We start from the raw sequence: 22,817 nt of genomic DNA, 5'->3' as shown, positions 1-22,817 counted from the left end.
TTTGGATCTTCGCGATCTCAACAAACATCTGGTAAAGGAAAAATTCAAGATGCTTTCCTTAGCCATTCTTTATCCTCTTCTCAATCAAGACGACTGGCTATGCTCCCTCGATCTCAAAGAGGCATACACTCACATACCGATCAACATAACCTCAAGACGGTATCTCCGCTTCATGATCAATCATTGTCATTACCAATACAAGGTGCTGCCTTTCGGTCTGGCTTCCTCTCCAAGGGTGTTCACCAAATGTCTTATTGTGGTAGCCGCTTTTCTACGCTCTCACCACCTTCAGGTATTTCCTTACCTGGACGACTGGTTAATCAAGGCCACATCCGCTCAAGCAGTTCTCTTGGCCACCAACCAAACCATCCTATTTCTACAAATACTGGGATTCGAGATCAATCTACCCAAGTCTCATCTCATTCCCACTCAAAGACTTCAATTCATTGGAGCGATACTAGACACACTCCTCATGAGAGCATTCCTACCATCCAACCGTCTTCAGACCCTTCAGTCTCTATGTCAGCAGGTGCTTCCTCAACATTCCATCTCTGCCAAACAAATGATGATACTCTTGGGTCACATGGCATCCACAGTCCATGTCACACCCCTCGTACGTCTTCACCTGCGCACTCCTCAATGGACCCTTGCTACTCAGTGGTCCCAAGCGACGGATCCTTGCTCACAACACATATCTGTGACATCATCTCTTCGTCAATCTCTACAATGGTGGTTGGTATCCTCAAATCTATCCAGAGGTCTTCTGTTTCATCAACCTCCTCATCAACTAGTCATCACCACCGACGCCTCTCCTTATGCATGGGGAGCTCATTTGAACGAGTTCCAGACTCAAGGTCTTTGGACAGCCCAGGAAAAGAAGTATCACATCAATTTCCTGGAACTCAGAGCGATGTTTTATGCCCTCAAGGCCTTCCAACATCTTCTCTTTCCTCAGGTCCTTCTGCTGTGCACAGACAATCAAGTGGCCATGTACTACATCAACAAGCAAGGGGGGACAGGCTCTCGCCTCTTGTGCCAGGAAGCCCAGAAGATCTGGACTTGGGCCATAGATCACCATCTCTTCCTGAAAGCTATCTACATTCAGGGAGAACAGAATTCCTTAGCGGACAAGCTCAGCAGAATTCTCCAGCCTCATGAGTGGACACTCGATCCTGTAACTCTACAGTCTATCTTCGCCCAGTGGGGCACTCCTCAGATAGACCTCTTTGCAGCTCCTCACAATCACCAGCTGCCCCTATTCTGCTCCAGAATATACTCTCCTCACCGTCTGGCAGCGGATGCATTTCTCCTCGACTGGTCAAATTTGTTCCTGTACGCTTTCCCTCCTCTGCCTCTCATGTTGAGAACCTTATTCAAGCTCAAGAGGGAACGAGCCACCATGATTCTGATTGCTCCGAGGTGGCCCAGGCAACATTGGTTCTCCCTTCTACTTCAACTCAGTTCCAGGGAACCTTTTCTTCTTCCACTGTATCCTTCTCTGCTTACACAGCATCAAGAGACCCTTCTACATCCCAACCTCCAGTCTCTGCACCTGACAGCTTGGTATCTCTCGGGCTGACCTCTCATGATACTCTTTTGTCTCAGCCTGTTCGTTCCATTCTAGATGCCTCCAGGAAACCAGCCACTCTACAATGTTACCATCAGAAGTGGACAAGATTTTCTTCCTGGTGTCTTCTTCATCATCTGGATCCAACTTCCCTGGCAGTGGAGACGTTGTTGGATTATTTGCTTTCTTTGTCTGACTCTGGCCTTAAGTCTTCTTCCATCAGAGTCCACCTCAGTGCCATTGCTGCTTTTCATGAGCCGATCCATGGAAAACTTCTATCAGCTCATCCCCTGGTGTCCAGGTTCATGCGGGGTCTTTTCAATGTGAAACCACCTCTTAAAGCCCCTCCTGTTATCTGGGATCTCAATGTGGTTCTTTCCGCCTTAATGAAGCCTCCATTTGAACCTTTGGCTTCCACTCCTTTCAAGTTTCTCACTTGGAAGGTACTTTTCCTTATTGCTCTTACCTCTGCCAGGAGGGTCAGTGAGCTTCATGCACTGGTTGCAAATCCACCTTTTACGGTCTTTCACCATGACAAGGTGGTTCTGCGTACACATCCAAAGTTTCTCCCTAAGGTTGTCTCTGAATTCCATCTCAACCAATCCATTGTTCTGCCTGTTTTCTTTCCAAAACCTCATTCTCATTCTGGGGAACAAGCTCTGCATACTTTGGATTGTAAAAGGGCTCTTGCTTACTATCTAGAGCGTACGAAACCCCACAGATCAGTTCCCCAACTCTTTCTGTCCTTTGATCCGAATAAATTGGGACGCCCTGTTTCTAAACGTACGTTGTCTAATTGGCTGGCAGCGTGCATTTCATTCTGTTATGCTCAGACCGGACTGACACTGGAAGGTTCTGTCACGGCCCATAGAGTCCGAGCAATGGCAGCATCTGTAGCTTTCCTCTGTTCCACTCCTATTGAGGAAATCTGCAAGGCTGCTACTTGGTCCTCAGTTCATACTTTTACATCTCATTATTGTCTGGATGCATTCTCCAGACGGGATGGACACTTCGGCCAATCTGTGTTGCAAAATTTGTTTTCCTAATGGCCAACCTTCCCTCCATCCCTCTTTTTGTTAGCTTGGAGGTCACCCATCAGTCAAGAATATGCTGCCTGCTTGTCCTGGGATAAAGCACAGTTACTTACCGTAACAGGTGTTATCCAGGGACAGCAGGCAGATATTCTTGCGTCCCTCCCACCTCCCCGGGTTGGCTTCTTAGCTGGCTTATCATAACTGGGGACCGCGCGCCTCTGTCGGGCGGGAAGGCACTCGCGCGTGCGCGGTGCGGCATGCCAGAACTTTCCAAGTTCTTAGAGTGCAATCACTCTAAAATTGTCCGTACCGGGGCTCCGTCGGTGCCGTCACCCATCAGTCAAGAATATCTGCCTGCTGTCCCTGGATAACACCTGTTACGGTAAGTAACTGTGCTTTTTACTCTTTGGGATCTTACCAGGTACTTGTGACCTGGGTTGGCCACTGTTGGAAACGGTATACTGGGCTTGAGGGACCAGCTGTCCTAGTATGACAATACTTATGTTCTTAAATAAGTATATAAAGTAATATTTTGTGTTTTGCAATAGAAAGAAAGTCTCTACTGTTTTCTTTTTTAAATTCAATAAATTTTATTATATAATACTTATAGATACAACCAAGTCATAACAGATTTACATTATACATAGGAACCAACAATCGCTCTATACAATAACAGTTATATAATACATCAGAAAAAAAGGATTAATTAACACAATTAAAACAAAGCACAAATAAAGGTAGCAACTACCAATAGATAATAACAATAATCAACATATCATTAACAGCATGGATGTGCATTAATAAATTTCAACAAAATAAATCTGTTACGTCACAATATTTTATGAGAGGTTTCCATATCTTACAATATGTGTGCAAACTACCTCTTTTTTTCAGCAAAAGCCCTTTCGAATTTACTGTTTTTCTGATGTCGCCTTTTTTTTTTCTTCCTTAGCGATAGCCATGTGAGGATGCTGGAGGAGTGCGTCAACGAAAGTATTCATGAGCATAACAAACTTGCTGCTGGTTCAGATCAGTGAGTGTGCTGATCACAGGCACAGTATGCCTGGTCTGTCCATGAATTTTTCTTTGCACAAAGAAGGGGGGAAAAAATTTGACAAATCGGGCCTGATCTTTCGTACTGAAATAGGGATTTGGAAACCAATTGTACACTATTGGGGCTGGTTCTATGTGGCTGTTTTATAAAGGCATATAGACAAATATGTAACCTTTATAAAACAGAGATAAGAACAGGGCTTTCAGCATAGGCTTCCTGTTACAATATTGTCATTTTCATGTTTTCCCGTATGAATCTCTATTTCTTTAGCAACTCTCCAGACCGGTATAGGTACTCTTACAAGCGGGTTATATCTCATCATGACCAGCAGGTAGAGACTGAAACAAAACTCTGGAATAGTACATAATAGGTGACTGTCCTTATTCCTATCAGTCTTCTTTCAGTCTCCAGCAGGTGTGAGTGAGCTTTGTGTAGGGATCCTGGTCCCCGTTTTTGTCCTGGATTGAACTTCGGTGGGCCCTGTTTTGGGGGTCTGTCTGACCTTGGGGGTGTCACATCCGGCAGGTCTCATGCTGGGTCCCTCCTCCCTTTTCCTCCACCTTCCCAACATTTATGTAGAAGTGCCTTGTCCCTAGTTCGGGTAATGCATATTGCTTTGAGAGCCAAATGGAGTCTGTTCTGTGGAAAAAAATAATCCTGAGGTAGTGCCAGTCTGAAGGGTTGCTTTCCCTTTAAATTTGCTGTATTTTACTGTATTTCTTAACTAACCTGCACTTTTCTTCTTGCTAGGTCGCATATGGAGCAATGAGCACTTTTTCAGGGGAAAAAGTGCTCATTGTGCTCCAGATGCAAGGCACTAGTGGCCAGCCTGTGCAAGCAGTGTGCAGGCTGGTGTGGTGGAAGTTCTTCATCAGCAGTGGGTGCTGGCGGCCATGGAACCCCACCGCAAGTGCCTTGCGAGTCAGCTGGGAGCAGTGGGGAAGCCCGGTCTTCCGCCACTGCCCATGGAGGGATATCCTTAGCCGCCGATGGTAAGAGTAAAAAGGATTCCCTTACTGCTGATGCGGCTGGGGATTCCCTCACAGTTGATGCCGGCTTGCCTGCTTTAGCGGCTGGGACAGTTCAGGCTTCCCAGCTGCTACAGGCCCTGGAGGGGTTATTTTTGGCAGGATCTTGCCATTTTTGGCAGCAGGTCCCTCCATCTTCTCTACAACGTCAGATGATCTTCCCCATGTATTAGAAAAACAGAGGCTGGCTTCTGCTGGGTGTCCTGCTGTGTCAGGGAGTCCCATGGGACCCCCAGGGGGTGTTTCCCCTGATTTAATTTTTGCTTTGTGTAGATCCTATTGTCAGGTGGCTGGGGGTCCTGCATCCATCCAGGGTTTCGGGGAGGGGGGTCCCTCCTCACCCCCTGTGGCTATGCCTCCCTCTACACCTTTGATGTCTCCTCTTCCTTGTCCAAGTGCCCGAGGGTGGCTTGGGATAAGGATTTGTGGTCAGAGGTGTGTGTCGGCCTGGATAAGGACCTGGATCCTTTTGAGGAATTCCATGATCCTCTCGAGGGAACGGCCGCTGGTGGCAGGACATCAGTTTTCCTATCTTCCAGCGATGAGGCGTCCATGGTGCACCTTTTTCAGAGGGATGAGCTTCCTGACTTGACTCAGCAGGTCTCCTCGGTGCTGCGTTTTGAAGAGGCGCCACCAGAGGCCCTGCATGTGGGGGACCCTCTTCTTAGGGGAACCGCGCTGCTTCCCACTCTTTTTCTATGCATCAGGATATTCGGATGCTCAAATGCTCATTCAATTCCTATGAGCTTTGGAGCATTTACATCACCAGCCCACTGTAAGAAGCTCTACCGTAGTTTAGTAAAAGCCAGCATTTGTCTTTTAACAAGACACCTGAGATGGAAAGGAAACGCAGATCAAGTGACACACAAAACTGGTACTTTGATTTGAAATTGTTGATTAAGACATGCATAATCTGGAGAAACTTTTTTCATTATTTGTTGCTTTGTGGTTGTGCCTAATTAAAGCACTTTTGCATGTTTCCTTTTTTTGTACGCTGCATTTAGCATCTACTTTCAGATTAATATTTCGTAGTATTTATGAAGCACAGCTGCTTTAAAATAATTCATTGTCAAGCAGTTTGATTGTAGTAGTAGTTAAATTGCTGGTACTGTGTATTAAGCAGAGATTTTTATATCCAAGTCTCATGCAGATTCAGAAATGTGACCTAGTCTTAATTCATACTTACCCAGTGGGAGAAGATAGCCTTGTCTCAGATCGTCCTAAGAAGGAGGTAAGAGGCACACATATGCTGGTCAGATGGTAATGTTAACCGTGGAGCCCTTTTATTAAAGCTTAGCGCGCTAACAGACATTAACGTGGGCCATAGATATAAAATAGGCCACAAAGCTAAGCTTTAGTAAAAGGGACCCGTCTCAGTTATGACTATGTAATTTAGAAGGGTATTGTCAATATAACATCTAAACCCAGGTTTAGACATTTTGTGAAAAACGTCCAAATATTAGGTAGAGAAAATGACCATTTTTGAAAAAGCAAAATGTCAGGGATTTTGGGTGGGGTTTTTTTGTTTGTTTGTTTTTTTGAAATGACCATTTTTCCTCTGTTTTTCTTTTTAAGCTATTTTCAAGAAAAAATTGTCCAGCTGAAAAATGCATATAACACCACCATTGAAATGTAGGAGGGGCCAGCATTTGTAACAGACTGGCCACACAAACATCCTAGCAGAGCTGTGAGGCATCTTAGGGAGCATTGCAGTGATACTCACAGAAGGGGGGGGGTCACAGGAACACATGTCACCAGAACCCCCTTACATTGTATGGGGAGTCCTCCATAACACCCCCACAACCTTATGTACCCAACTATTTATCATCCCAATAGCCCTTATTCCTGCAGGTGTCTAGGGTGTCATATGGGGCTGGATCCCCTTCTCTGGAGTCCACTGCACTGACCACCAGTGCTTCCTGCTATAATAGGATTGGCCGTAACATCTGAAACTGTCATACAAGCAAGTATGTCCTGTGTCATAGAAACATAGAAATAGACGGCAGATAAGGGCCCACGGCCCATCTAGTCTGCCCACCTTAATGTCCCTCCCCTACCTTTGCCCTGTGAAGAGATCCCATGTGCCGATCCCATTTGGCCTTAAAATCAGGCACGCTGCTGGCCTCAATCACCTGTAGTGGAAGACTATTCCAGCGATCAACCACTCTTTCAGTGAAAAAGAATTTCCTGGTGTCACCACGTAGTTTCCCGCCCCTGATTTTCAACGGATGCCCTCTTGTTGTCGTGGGACCCTTGAAAAAGAAGATATCTTCCTCCGCCTCAATGCGGCCCGTAAGATACTTGAACGTCTCGATCATGTCCCCCCTCTCTCTGCGCTCCTCGAGCGAGTATAGCTGTAATTTGTCAAACTGTTTTTCGTATGGTAGATCCTTGAGTCCCGAGACCATCCGGGTGGCCATTCTTTGCACCGACTCCAGTCTCAGCACATCCTTGCGATAATGCGGCCTCCAGAATTGCACACAGTATTCCAGGTGGGGCCTCACCATGGATCTATACAATGGCATAATGACTTCCGCCTTACGACTGACGAAACCCCTTCGTATGCAGCCCATGATTTGTCTTGCCTTGGACGAAGCCTGCTCCACTTGATTGGCAGACTTCATGTCCTCACTGACGAGTACCCCAAGTCTCGTTCTGCTACCGTTTTTGCTAGGATCTCGCCATTAAGGGTATAAGACTTGCATGGATTCTGGCTGCCCAGGTGCATAACTTTGCATTTTTTGGCATTGAAGTTGAGTTGCCATGTCCTAGACCATCGCTCCAGTAGGAGTAGGTCGTGCATCATGTTGTCGGGCACTGAATCTTCGTCTGTTGTGCATTTGCCCACTACATTACTCAGTTTGGCGTCATCGGCGAATAATGTTATTTTACCTCGAAGCCCTTCTGCCAAGTCTCTTATAAAGATGTTGAATAGGATTGGGCCCAAGACTGAGCCCTGTGGTACTCCACTAATCACCTCCGTCATTTCGGAGGGGGTGCCGTTCACCACCACCCTTTGGAGCCTACCTCCAAGCCAGCTCCCAACCCATTTCGTCAATGTGTTACCTAATCCTATAGAACTCATCTTGCTCAGTAACCTGCGGTGTGGTACGCTATCGAATGCTTTGCTAAAGTCCAGGTCTTTCACATCTTTCGGGGATGGGAGGGAGGGGGTCAGTGACCACTGGGGGGAGTAAAGGGGACCATGCCTTCATCCCTCCAGTGGTCACCTGATCAGTTTGGACACTTTTTTGCCTTCTATTCATTATTGAAACAGGTCTAGCCTCAAATGTTTACATTAGGCCCTGGATGTTTTCTAAAATGTTCGATTATTTCACAAAAACATCCAAGTCATAAACCCACCCTAGTCCTGCCCTAATCATGCTTCGAACACACCCCCTTGAAATTTAAGTGCATTAAATAGAAACTGCATTAGGACGGCATCTAGAAAATAGGTTTTGAATATACCAAATTGGAAGGATTTGGCAAGTAAAATATCCATCTGCCCCTTTATGCCGTTTTCTGGACATTTTTCTCTTTTGAAAACGAGTCCCATAATCTTACATGACAAGACTTTTAGTCCTTATCTTCTGCATGCATTATTGTAGTTATACCTCTCTAAAACTGAAACATAACTGAAATGTTGAACCAATGTAATAACACTTGGACAATGCATTTTTTTGCTACTTCAGCTTGTCTGCGGTGTTCTTTGCTCACATGTTTAAAGACAATAGACTGTTTTCAGTCCAATTCTTTATAAGTGAGGTTGCAAACCATCGTACCCCTGAGGAAGGCGTGTTCACCGAAACACGGACCGTGTAGGGTCCGGTTGGATTTTTATCACAGTATTTTTTATCGTACTTTTTCATGGTTTTATATGTCAGTGTTTAATAAATTATCTCCAAAACATCTGTATCCAGTTTTTGTTTTCATCGGTGGATTGTTTTCACTGTGGATCATTGGGTCTCTCCATTTTTCTTTGTTGGAATACACTATTACTTTCACTTCTTTTCTTTTTTTTATGAAATTTGACCTATATGCCAGTGTGTCATTATGGAGTTCTGTAGACACACATGGAAATAATCTTTTCTTCCATCATTTCAGTTCATATCTTTATTCTCCCTTCCGCTAAAACTAATTTCAGTTAAAGGCTATATATTTATATATCAAAAACTTGTGCAAGTCTGTTAGGCACCCTAGTCAAACCTTGAGTCTTGCATCTCCTCCCTTCCTGGCCACACATACCGGTACATGCATAATGCATTCAGATTAATAGCAGGAGAGCAGAACAGTCTTCCTTTTAACTACAGAACTGCTCCTTCTGCCACCAGTGCCTATCTTCTCCCTTTTAAGTAGTTCAGATCAATGCTAGAGGAATAGGAATGACACTGATGGGAAAAACAGGGTTTAGAAGGGTCATACCCTATCCTCTGCTGGTAATCTGCTGGCCATGGGTGGGGGAATGGGGCATGCTGGCTTATCTAGCTCCAGCAGTTTAGGATAGGATAGGAGACAGCAGTAGTTGCTTGGCCTGCTGATTGTGTTTTCTTCGATCCATGTGAACATTATGAAAGCTGTGAGAGGCACTGTTAGTTGGGCCTGAGGGTGTTTTTGTCTGGCATGGCATAGACAGTGGGGAAGACCAACAAGAGAACAGGAGACAGAGGCACCAGTAGCATGAGAGGCAGTAGGTCCTTAAAAAGAGAGAAGGGATAGGAGAAGTAGCAACATGGACAGACTTCTGGCAGCATGGATAAAGTAAGAAAAAGAGGAGAAGAGAGATATTACATGCTGCCCCCCAAAGGTTTGGTACTCTAGATCAGTGTTTCTCAACTCGGTCCTGGAGTACCCCCTTGCCAGACAGGTTTTCAGAATATCCACAATGAATATGCAATCTACACTCATTAACGCTCACAGCATGGTATCTCTAGCCAATCAATTAAATACCTATGCTTTTGTACTCCATTATCAGCTGTCATTGAAGTGTTCAGGAAAACCTCTGTGCAACAGTGCTACTATTTCAAATGGACTTGATTTGCACTCTGGTGTGACTCTAGATCAGTGTTCTTCAACCTTTTTACACCTATGGACCAGCGGAAATAAAATAATTATTTCGTGGAACGGCAAACTACTAAGACTGAAATTTTTTTTTAAACCATCGCCGTCCCGTCCCTGCAAGCTTGGTCCCACAAACCATCTGATCCCATCCACACAAGCCTCAAATAATTATGATTTTATATTGAACATATTTTATTAAAGTATAAAAAGAAACAATATTCTATACAATTGTCATTTTATAAATACAAATAATACAGGCAAAGATCAACAAAACCCCTGTCTCCCCCACCCCCCCTTCACATATATCCCCTCTACTATCAAGAAAATTGAATAAGCCAAATTATTACAGAATGCTACAGAAATATCATGTAACGGAATACCACAGTCACACATGGCAGGAATGGTGTTAGGGGAGTGCAACTAGGGCAACTGCCTCCTGATCAGAGAGAGCCCTAAGCCAGCTGGAAGCTAAAGAAGCACTGCCTGGGCTTTGCACTCCCCAGTTATGTCTAACATCAGCTCTAGCAAGATACATATTTCAAATCTGATATATTCTAATCACAAGATAGAAATAAAATTATTTTTTTCTACCTTTTGTCGTCTCTGGATTCTGCTTTCATTGTCTTTTCACTCTCTTCAGTCCAGCATCCGCCCCTTCCATCCTCTGTCTGTCTTTCCCTGCCATCTCTCCTCCTGCCCCCTCCCCCCATTTGATCTGGCATCCATCATCTTCCTTTTGTTCCCCTCATGGTCTGGCATCTCTCTCCATCCCTCCCCACTGTGGTTTTTAGCATCTCTCTCTTCTCATTTCCTCCACTCAGATGGGCAAAGTCATAATGGTGGAACAGGCATGGTCCCTACTGAAAAATACTATCACGGAAGCACAAAGCCTCTACATTCCGCAGATGTCCAAAGTAAAGAAAGCCAAAGGCAAAAGAGAGCCAGCGTGGCTAACCAAAGAGGTGAAGGAAGCCATAAATGAAAAGAAGGACTCCTTTAAGATGTGGAAACACACAAAAACATCCGAAGCTTGGAACAAACATAGAGATGATCAGAAAAAATGTCACAAGGCGGTAAGGGTTGCCAAAAAGGTCTACGAGGAGAAAATAGCGTGAGAGGCCAAAAATTTCAAGCCCTTTTTTAGATACGTAAAAGGGAAAAAACCTGCACGGGAGGCAGTGGGACCGCTGGACGACCTGGGAGGAAAAGGGTGCATCAAGGATGACAAACAAATTGCAGACAGACTGAATTCCTTCTTTGCATCTGTCTTTACAAAGGAAGACACCGCAACAATACCTGACACAGTGAAAGTGTTCAAGGGAGTCGTACAGGACAGTCTCACCACAGTAGAAGTGGACTTGGACCAGATTTACCACCAGATCAACAAACTTAAAAGTGATAAATCTCCTGGACCGGATGGAATTCATCCGAGAGTCCTAAAAGAACTGAAATTTGAAATCGGAGAACTAGTGCAAAAACTTGGCAACTTGTCAATCAAAACAGGACAGATACCGGACGACTGGAAGATAGCGAATATCACGCCGATATTTAAAAAAGGATTGAGAGGAGTGCCAGGCAACTACAGACCTGTGAGTCTCACGTCTGTCCCTGGAAAGATGGTTGAGGCGCTGATCAAAGATAGCATAATCCAGCACCTAGACACACACGACCTGATGAGAGCCAGTCAACATGGGTTCAGGAAAGGGAAATCATGTTTGACGAACCTACTTCAATTTTTTGAGATAGTGAACAAACAAATTGATAGTGAAGAACCGGTGGATATTGTATACTTGGACTTTCAGAAAGCATTCGACAAGGTTCCACATGTAAGACTTCTCAGGAAATTACAAGGCCATGGAATAGAGGGAGATATACTAAGATGGATAGGCAAATGGCTAGAGAACAGAAAACAGAGAGTGGGCATAAATGGGAAATTCCCAGAATGGGAAAAAGTGACTAGCGGTGTACCCCAGGGCTCGGTACCCAAGGGCACGGACCCATCTTATTTAATATTTTCATAAATGACCTGGAAGAAGGAACATCCAGTGAAATCATCAAGTTTGCAGACGACACAAAGCTTTGCCAGGCAATCAGATCACAGGACAGCGAGGAACTCCAGAGCGACTTGAATCAATTGGAGAAGTGGGCAGATAAATGGTAGATGAATTTTAATGTGGAAAAATGCAAAGTGATGCATTTAGGCAGAAAAAATAAAGATCACAAGTGTAGTATGTCAGGTGTAACTCTGGGAAAGACCGAATAGGAAAAGGACTTGGGTGTACTGATAGATAGGACCCTGAAACCGTCGGCACAATGTGTGGCGGCGGCAAAGAAAGCAAATAGAATGCTAGGCATGATAAAGAAGGGAATTATGAGTAGATCAGAGAAAGTTATAATACCGCTGTACAGAGCCATGGTCAGACCACACCTGGAATACTGTGTCCAACATTGGTCTCCATACCTAAAGAAGGATATAAAACTGCTAGAGAGGGTGCAGAGACGAGCAACGAAGCTAGTGAAAGGTTTGGAGAGCCTGGACTACAAGGAATGACTTAGGAGACTGGGGTTGTTCTCCCTTGAGAAGAGGAGACTACGAGGGGATCTGATCGAGACTTTCAAAATACCGAAAGGATTCGACAAAATGGAGCAGGGAAAGCAGTTATTTACAATGTCTAATGTGACACGGACAAGAGTACATAGACTGAAGCTGAGGGGGGACAGGTCCAGGACGAATATCAGGAAGTTCTGTTTCACGCAACGAGTGATGGACACCTGGAATGCTCTCCCAGAGGAAGTAATTGCAGAATCCACCGTTCTAGGATTTAAGGGTAAACTAGATGCACATCTCCTTAAGAGTGGAATAGAGTGATACGGGTAAGGGTAAATTCGATGCACATCTCCCTTGAGAAGCATACAGTGATATGGGGACTAAAACTATGCCATGGTACACCTGGCGGGGCCTCCACGTGTGCGGATCACCGGACTTGATGGATCCAGGGTCTGATCCGGAGATGGCAATTCTTATGTTCTCTCCTCTCCCTTTCCTTTTCTTCTCTGGTCTTCCTTCTCTATTTTCTGCCTCCATCTAAATGAAATTCTTTCTTACTATTTAGTCCTGTTTCCCTCTTTTCACTGTGTCTACCCACAGCTTGTCACCCCTTTCCCTCACCCCTCCATTATCTTACTAACTCTATTTTTTTCCCCCTTTATTTATCTCCTCCTTCCATCCAGTATGTGTTCTTTCCCCACTTCCATTCAGCATCTGCTCTCCCCTCTCAACTGACATCATCTGCCTTCTGCTCTCTCCCTTCTTCTCACTTCCATCATCTGTCCCCTTCTCTCTCTCCTCTCCTCACTTCCATCATCTGCCCCCCCTTCCCCTCACCTTTGCAGGTCACTTTCTTTCCCCTGAGGGTGGCTCATGTCAGAGGGGAAGCTTTGGCCGAGCAGAACCGCTTGCAAGGAACAGTGGAACTTACTTGACGTCGATGCTGGGGCCTGTTGCCATTTGAAGAAAAAAAAAAAAGTGGAAAAAAGGGACCTGAAAAGGTGAGAGGAAGGGAGACCTCCAGGACAGCTGCTTTTTGCCCTCCTTCAGCAGCCCAAGAGTCTTTAGGCTAGCGGCAGCTTTTTGTGCTTTTAACTTATGCACAGAGCTGCCCCTAAGCAGTAGTTTAGCCACGGTTTCATGAGGCAGCCTCGGGGCCTTTGCTAGGCCGGCCCACATCGCATCATCGAAGCAGGCCAGCCTAGCAAAGGCCCCGAGGTTGTCTCATGAAACCGCGGCTAAACTACTGCTTAGGGGAAGCTCTGTGCCAAAGTTAAAAGCACACAGAGCTGCCGCTGCTGGTCTGGAGATGCGGAGACCAGGCAGGAAGCATACGCGGCAGGAGTCCTGGCACAGCGATGGCAACAGGAAGTTGCAAGTCAGTTGACGCCGGCACCTTTCGTTGTGGCGGGGACCCAAATCCTTCACGGACTGGCAAGATTTTTTTGCGGACCGACATCGGTCTGCGGACCGGCAGTTGAAGAACAGTGCTCTAGATCCCATCACTTGTCCACTTCCATCCGTTCTAGACTACTTCTTTCATCTTTCAAATTCTGGCCTAGAGATTAACTCAGTCCAAATTCATCTCAGAGCCATCAGTGCTTTTCACTCTTCATTAGAAAAGAAACTACTATCTATTCATCCCTTGGTTTACAGATTCATGAAAGGATTTTACCATACGAAGCCTCCTATCAGGTCTCCATCTATTGCTTGGGACCTCAGTGTAGTCCTTGCTACATTCATGAATTCTCCCTTTGAATCAATCTCCACTTCCTCACTCAAACACCTCACTTGGAAAGTGTTATTCCTCCTGGCCCTTGAACTATAACCACTTTTATAGTTATACATAGTTTATAGTTATTTTATTTGATATACCACCATTTATAACAAGAAAGTTAAGTGAAATCAGTTTACAAAAAATAAAAAACAGGAGGCAAAGATTAAAAATAAATAAAGACAAACAGGGTAAAAAAAAAGACATAGACAAATTAACAAACTGGATACAAATAGGCAGACCAGGGCTGGAAAGGTTTACAGTATCATAGGGGAAAAAAAACTCCAAAATGGGGGAAAAAAAGGTTGAAGGGATTAAAAAAAAAAGTGTGAAGAAAAAGAAGTTATAAGATCTACTGTATACAAGATTCTACCATGGCAGTGTTGTCCTCAGGACTCATCCAAAATTCCTTCCAAAAGTCATCTCTGAATTTCATGTCAACCAGTCCATAGTTTTGCCTGTCTTTTTCCCAAAGCCAATCTTTCATGCAGATGAGATGGCTCTCCACACCTTGGACTGTAAATGTGCTCTAGCATACTGTATAGAACTGTGTAAAACTCAGAGATGTACCTCTCAATTCTTTGTGGTTTTTGATCCGAATAAACTTGGAGTTCCTGTCACCATATCTACTTGGCTCACAGATTGCATCACTACTACTAATCATTTCTATAGCGCTGAAAGGTATATGCAGCGCTGTACATTTAATATTCAATAGACTGATCTATCATGCATATATTCAGGCTGGGCTGACACTTGAAGGGTGTGATGCTGCTCAAAATGTATGTGGGTAGGGAGACTTCAGTAGCCGACTTTTACTCTACTTCCATTGAGGATATCTGCAAAGCGACCATTTGGTCCTTAATCCACATATTTTACTTCCCATTAGTGTTTAGAGCAAAACTCCAGAAGAGACAATTGATTTGGGCAAGAAGTCCTGCAAAATGTATTCTCATCCTAAATTCCAACTTCCCTCCAGCCCTTTCAGGATTATCAGGCTCATGTTTGTTCATTATGAACTCTGTCTCTAGAGGTATGATTCTTACAGCTTGGGAGTCCCATCTGTGAGAATATTATGCCTTTTTGTCCTCGGAGAAAGCATAGTTATTTACCTGTAGCAGGTGTTTTCCTAGGACAACAGGCATATATTCTCATAACTTGCCCTCCTCCCCTAGTTGGCTTCTTAGCTTTGTTACTGAACTGCAAGCTGAGCTAGGGTGGGAAGGCATCAGCACACGTGTGGTACAGAAGTTTACCCCTTCATGATTGGTTAGGTTGTTTTGAGGTGAACCAATCAGAGGCTTGTTCGCCCGGATTGGTGTCCTTATCTGCTCTATAGAATGCTCAAGCGCCATGCTCACATTGAAGACGCAGAGGAAATGCTCAACAAGTAGTGAGTACATGTTCGGAGTTCAGTTGCTCTTTGATAATTATTGTGTTGGTTCTAGTAAACTTTATAATATATTTATTTTTTGTAGGATAGCTATGTTGATTTCAAAGCCCTGAAGAAGTAGTGTTATTTACCACAAAACGATTGTCGGCATTACTTAATAAATTTAGTGAACTTGACTAGCGAGTTGAATGTTTTATAGCCTCTCATTATTTATAATTTTGGCAAAAGTTTTTTTAGCCTGTGATGTTGGATTGGTAGAGGATGGTTTCACCTCACCAAGAATATCAGGCTTTTTCTTTTGCATGTATTGAGTACTTAGGTGCCTGGCCAGTCCTTTTTGTTTTCCATTAAATGGGATGTTGGTGTAGTTTTGTAGCTTTATAATCTTACCCCCATTCCGCTTTGTTTAAGTTAAAATTTAAAGTAACAATACACTTTGTATCTGTCCATACTGGATTCCATAGATTATGCCAACCAACTGTTAGAATTTATGCCTGCTGTTCTCAGAGAAAACTTGCTACGGGTGAGTAACTATGCTTTTTCCATGGGACTGAATATTCTTTCTGCATCTTCAGTTGTCTATGACCTTCAGCTTTTATACAGCCCGATTTTCTATATGCCCACAGTTCCTCATGTTTGTAGTCTCATTGCTATTTTGACTATGAGAATGAGCAGTATACATTCTCCAAGGCCATATTTACCCTGAAAACAGTCATTGCTATATCTGTGGAATTTCTCTTCTGGGTTCAATCAATGAAAATAATTAATTCCTAGATCTAGTTACCCATTTTGCTTTGTTATTGCATAGTTATTTGTGCATTCAGGTGAACATATATTTCTGTTCTGTAACATAGGAAGTAAGAAATGTTTTACCCATAGGGAATGATGGTTTACTACATTAGTCAAATGATACGTTTTAGTAAGGCCAAATCATTTCTAAGCACATCATGGAAGTATTTCTTCAGGTTTATGATTCCTGAATGCAGCCTCTCCTGATTTAACTTTTCTTTTGCTTGTGAGACATCAGTAATTTAACTGGCGTATTCATACATGAACTAATTTTTAATTGTTTGTAGAAACCCATTTAATAATAGTGTATGCTTTTGTATAATTTTTAGCTCTCTTCCGTATTAACCAGTGAAGTTCACAGTGTCCGTGCTGGACGGCATCTTGCCTTAAAACTAAACGTTTTAGTACAGCAGCACTTTGATCTGGCTTCCACCACCATAACTAATATCCCTATGAAGGTAAGTTACTTTCTCTTGCCTCAATAGCTTCATCATTTTAGATGTGTTTGAAGCTCTAACATTTATTTGAATCTTTACACATTTTTTCTCTACATATCATATTTTTTGTTTTTTTGCTAGCCCACATTCAATGTCTGTGACCAGGTTAGTACATCTGAAGAAAAATCCAATCCAAAAAAGGATCACACAACAAAATGTTGACATTGCTTGGTCAGCAGTTAGGATTAGGCAGCAAAAGTATTATATTGGGTACTGTTCATATGCTTAAACTAGAGAATCCGCTTACCTCCAATTTCTTTTTGTTTGTGATTCTTTGAAATGTAGCTGTGTGCAGTAGACATCCCTTGTTTGTGCACTCTGCTGGTACCTTTTTCCTTCGTATCATGTTCATGGTAACCTATCCTACGTAAAGATATGCATAATTTTAACCAAAAGAAATAGGCGTACAATGTAGTGTATCTTCAGAACTGTTTAAGCAGCAGTACTAGTTAGTATAAGTAGAAACGATAACTTCCTAGAGCAAAGTGACCAATCATTCACACACCAAGAGCCAGATGTTTTCAAAGGAGGCTCCCTTTGACAGGACAGTCCCCACCCCAAGACTCTGTCAGCTGTGACCTCTAGCCGTTAATGAGGATGATTTAAAAATAAAAGTCTGAGGATAGGAGCTGACTTGAGTTTGCTCTGTATCTGAGAATAAAACAAAAAGGAGGCAAAAGTCAGCAGCCATCAAAACCTACAAAAGACTTGGCACGAGTTTGTAAATTTCCAGAGGTCTTGCCAGTAAATAGTGATCTTACCAAGCTCTGTATACCTTTTCAGACACATCTCTTAATGTGACCTTTTTGGTTTAGCAGTCCTCCTCTAGGAAACGAAATTCTCAGATTTAACTGTCGTCCCTGCTTACAGCTTTACTTAGGGCAGAATTGGATGTAGAATATAGCAGAGGGCCTTCATCCTCAAAATGTCAGTTTAGAGAAAGGAGATAATATTTTATTGCTTCAACTAGTCTTCAAATCACATATAAGGGAAAAAATATCTGTATGTTTACAAAAGTGTTGAGGAATGTGTGTTTGTGTAAGTTCTGTTTCCTTTTCTCAACTGGCAGCTGAATATAGTGCTTCATCCACACACTGGATGTGGCAAAATTATCTCTTCACTCAGAGTACTTCAGAGTCATTGCCTTTAAGGCAAAAGGTCTTATCTATTAAGCTATCATTTTTGTGAAAGTATAATAGAGAATCAAAGCACCAGTGTGATTCTAGTCAACTAAGGCTTCAATTTACAGTAAAACCTTGGTTTGCGAGCATAATTTGTTCCAGAAGCATTGCTTGTAATCCAAAGCACTTGCATATCAAAGCAAATTTTCCCATAGGAAACAATAGAAACTCAGACGATTCGTTCTACAAACCAAAAACTTTAATACAAAATACTATATGTACTTGTAATGCAAGACCTTGCTCTTTTAGAACAGTCACTACACTCCCGCAGCGTCAGAGAGAGAACCTTCGGCTTAGTTGTGATGATGCGATGCATGTATACTGTATGTACTCGTATTGCAAGACTTTTCTCGTTTAGAACAGTCACTACACTCTTGCAGCGTCAGAGAGAGAAGAACCATCGGCTCAGTTGTGATGTGTGTATACTGTATGTACTTGTATTGCAAGACATTGCTTGTATATCAAGTTAAAATTTAATCAAATGTTTTGCTTGTCTTGCAAAACACTTGCAAACCAAGTTACTTGCAATCCAAGGTTTTACTGTATGTCCAAAAGATCAGTTCTTTGATTCCCAGTTATCTTTACCCCTCAAATCTCAGCAATTTGTAAATCAGATTTTTTTTTTTTTTGTCTTTCGACAATTACCATCACTCGCTCATTCTTTCTTTCTTGTCAACCAGATTAGACTATTGTAACATTGTTTATCTTGGGGCATATAAACATGCCCTTAAGAAATTTCAAATGCTGCAAAACACTGCTATGTATGTTGTATAACTTAAGGAAATCAGATTATATCAAACCTTCTTTAAAGCACCACCACTAGCTGCCTGTTGAGTTCTGCATTATATTCAAACTTCTGTTGCTAACTTTTAGAGTATACTGTTTAAGTATTCCTGTTTGTCATCTTTTACAATTCTCTATTCAACCATTCATGTACTTAGATTTCTTAACAATCACCAGCTAGTTTTACTAGGTTCCAGTTCAGCTCAACCAGAGAATACTCAGTACAGTGTGTGTGTGTTTGGGGGTGTTCTTTATGTCTCTGGCTGATTGGGAGGTGAACAGGAGAAATATCAGGAAATATTGTTTCATAGAGAGGGTGATGGATGCATGAAATGCTCTTCTAAGAAAGGTGGTAGAATCTAAAACTGAATGAATTTAAAAAAGGCATGGGATAGATACAGGGTTGTTTAAATAGAAAGAATATGGAAATGCAACATGGCTGTTAAGCTATTATCTTGAGCAAGAATTGTGGGAGCTCAGGCCAAGGCCGTACAAACTTGAATAGCCTGTTTTACAGATAGTAAGAGACAAAGAAGAGTGGCCAAATCTAGCATGAAGGAATGGAAGCTGATGCCGGACAAACTTGTACGGTCTGTATCTTGCATATGATGAGAGTCAAAGAAGAGTGGTCAAATCCTTCATGGGGGAATGAAGCCCGATGCTGGACAGTCTTATATGGTCTGTATTCCACACATGGTGAGAGACAGATGAAGGTTCATCAACTCCAGTGTGTTGATCATGTTATTATAAATAGAAAAAAGATCGGAAGGTCACAAAATGACTAGGATTCTCTTAATTTCAATAAACAAAACCCTGAAGGAATCCTTGTAGTGCTTATGATGTCAAAAATAATACTAATGAATATAATGAAGTGCTCAGTCAAATACCACGTCTACACCGGCAACAGTGTTTCAAGATGGTGTTATATCCAACATCATTGCATCCACCTGCCTCCTATATCTTTACTGTATGTGAAAAATCAACAGCTATTAGAAATAATAATCACACTTATCTTATTCTTGGAATGATATTTCTTCAGGTGAGTAGATGATCTTTGAACAGCATAAAATCTGTTTTGCCGTTGCCGGGAGATCCCAGTGTACAAAATCAATAATATCAGTGTCAATGTATTTTCCGTGCTCAACAAAAAAGTGTCTCCTAAAAGCAATTATAATGTCCGAAATAATCTTCCAAAAGAGTCAACAAAGTGTATAAAATCCTTCTATGACATATCCTTCCTCAACACCAATCGTGTTTCACTTTGTTGCTTTGTTAGGAGGAAGACTTATAATCTATAATGAAACAAGCAATTTGAATCGGCAAAATCAAAATTGTCCATAACTTTTAATATTTTCAAAACATACACTTTGTTGACTCTTGTCCAGAGTGTAGTGTCCTTAATGGTACATATTTGTAGAGTCTGGTGAACAAATATGGAGGTTCCTTTGAATGCAAGGCCTAGAATGTGAGCAGCAGGGTCTTGAATTTCACCCTTCTTTCAATTAGGAGCCAGTGTAATTTTTTTAACAGTGGTGTTGTGCTCCTCTGCCGTGTTTCTCCCAGCAATAATTTTGCTGCAAAGTTTTGTACTGTCTGAATTTGTCTGGTCAGATAATTTGGTAGTCCTAAAGGGATGGCATTGTGGTAATCAAAGATCATAGCTGCCCTAGGGAGTACCTGTGAAGGAGAACAGTACCTCTTCCATCCTCTCTCACAGGCACAACCTGGGGCAGATATGATTTCTCTTCTGCTCTGGGACTGCCTCGCCTGCAGCGCTGTTGCCTCTACCAGCAAAAGTTGCCTCTGGCTCAGATCTAGTCAGTCGGGGGAGGGGGGAGGTACAGGACTTTTAGATGCTGCCTAAAAGTCTAGTGTCATTATGGTGGCACCCTAAAGTTACACGCCATGTCAAGACAAGCATAGCCAGCATGAGTGAACTACAGCAGCCTCCATTGAACATTCCTCAGTGGCCACTGGTGCAAAGATGAATTTTCCACATTGGGGAATTGAAAAGGACAAACATTGCAGCTGGGACAACTCAAGAGAATCGGAGGCTGACTCAGAGAACTCCTAGCGAAAATTACCACCATGTTGTCTGGGACAGAGCCAGGTGAAGTGCATATGGAGGGCACTCTAATTTTGAGATCTTTAGGGGAGTCAAAATGATTGAGGGTTTAAAGAGCCTTTTTCTTCAGCTCTTTCTCCAGAGTTTAACTCCTTATGCACCAGGCCTTCTTTTTAAAGAAGGACCTGGACAAAGGAGGTCTGCTGCAGGATCCCTCTTTTGGTGTAAAGTCTAAGGAAAGGTCACTAGCTTCCAAAAGGCCAAGGAAAGATCCATATGCAGATCAAGATGAGGTAGATGGAGTTCATGGAGGAGCTTCTGGGAAAAATGAGAGATCTTTTCGAGAGCAGATCCAATCATCATGCAAATTTTTAAAAGGGATGAGTTGTCACATCTCATTTCACAAGATTTCTAAGGAGCATTGCCAGAGTGGGAGGCCTCATAGGATCTGATGTTGGAAGGGATATAGAAGTCTAGGGTGATCAAGGATATCACAGTGGGATGGAATGCACTAGATGCTGCCTGAAAGTCCATAGCTAGGTGAACCCAATTCCAGTGAAGGAACAGGAGATGCTTCAGTTGCCCAAGATGGACGCCCTTCAACAAAAAGACAACCATTTTGCACTTCTTGCAGATCATGTGATCTGGTTTTGTTGTCATTGGGTTGGCTTCCTATTTAAAATTCTTTGTTTGGTCAATAAGACCTTGCCTAGAGATACTCCTTTTTATTTTTTTATAAAATCTTTGATACTATGATTTGTAGTCAGAAAACTCAAAAAGGTTGCAATTGTCAAGTAAACTCAAAATAGTTGAAATTATCAAGAATTTTATCTCATCCAGACTTACAGATATAAATGATCTTTTTCAATGGCAAGTGTTTGAATGGAATAATTTTCCTTTCATTAGAAAATGATTGTGTATTTAGGAAAAAATTGAAGGCATTTTTGTATATGGAAAAACATTTTCTGTTTAGATTGAGCTTTGATGGTGACTGTTTAATATTGTTAGACTAATTTATGAAATCACTAGCTGATGCCCCGGCGTTGCACGGGTATTTAATTATAGCAATAACACTGTAAATGGATTCAAATAAAGATACTTTATAGTGGTGAATGAAATTATTTTTTTACAGCTTAATAAAAAGTACAATATTCAAATTATAATGTGAAATATTTGACAAAATGAATACAATACAACTAACGCAAAACGTGATTATAAACAACATTTTTAGTTTCACCTCCTGGAGCAAGAACATATAAATTCTTGGGTGAACCCACCCTTGAGCAAGCAACATAGAGTTGTGGGCCGCAAGACCCCCAGAACATATCACCCCAGGTAGTGAGGGATCTGCATACCAAGTTTCGTTCAAATCGGTCAAGCCGTTTTTGAATTACAGTGAGAATGGCAGCTTTTTACATTTTTTCCATTGACATGAATGGGTGAAATCTGATTTTCTGTTTGTAGCTCCACCCACGTGTGCAGGTGGGCCGCGAGACCCCCAGAACATATCACCCCAGGTAGTGAGGGATCTGCATACCAAGTTTCATTCAAATCGGTCAAGCCGTTTTTGAATTACTGTGAGAATGGCAGCTTTTTACATTTTTTCCATTGACATGAATGGGTGAAATCTGATTTTCTGTTTGTAGCTCCGCCCACATGTGCAGGTGGGCCACGAGACCCCCAGAACATATCACCCCAGGTAGTGAGGGATCTGCATACCAAGTTTCGTTCAAATCGGTCAAGCCGGTTTTGAATTACTGTGAGAATGGCAGCTTTTTACATTTTTTCCATTGACATGAATGGGTGAAATCTGATTTTATGTTTGTAGCTCCGCCCACGTGTGCAGGTGGTCTGCGAGACCCCCAGAACATATCATCCCAGGTAGTGAGGGATCTGCATACCAAGTTTCGTTCAAATCGGTCAAGCCGTTTTTGCGTGATCGCGGCACATACACACATACATACCTCCGATTTTATATATATATATATATATATATATAGATTGGCACAGATGTTTTGCCTTGATTTTATTGTTTTTTCTTTTTATTTT

General features: G+C 42.6%; 1 protein-coding gene across 1 annotated transcript in view; it reads left to right on the top strand.

Moving 5' to 3' along the window:
- INTS13 (integrator complex subunit 13) overlaps positions 1-22,817 on the top strand; it is a 151,918-nt gene that overhangs the window by 37,384 nt on the left and 91,717 nt on the right. The window contains exons 5-7 of the mRNA XM_033951172.1: positions 3,554-3,634; positions 5,824-5,914; positions 16,572-16,700. Coding sequence (XP_033807063.1) covers positions 3,554-3,634; positions 5,824-5,914; positions 16,572-16,700 — 301 coding nt within the window. The remainder of the gene's footprint in view (positions 1-3,553; positions 3,635-5,823; positions 5,915-16,571; positions 16,701-22,817) is intronic.

The sequence above is a fragment of the Geotrypetes seraphini genome, chromosome 7 (genome assembly GCF_902459505.1).
Source record: "Geotrypetes seraphini chromosome 7, aGeoSer1.1, whole genome shotgun sequence".
In the NCBI taxonomy this organism is placed as follows: domain Eukaryota; kingdom Metazoa; phylum Chordata; class Amphibia; order Gymnophiona; family Dermophiidae; genus Geotrypetes; species Geotrypetes seraphini.
The sequence above is the reverse complement of the archived record's forward strand: the minus strand, read 5'-3'. Positions and strand labels throughout refer to the sequence as shown.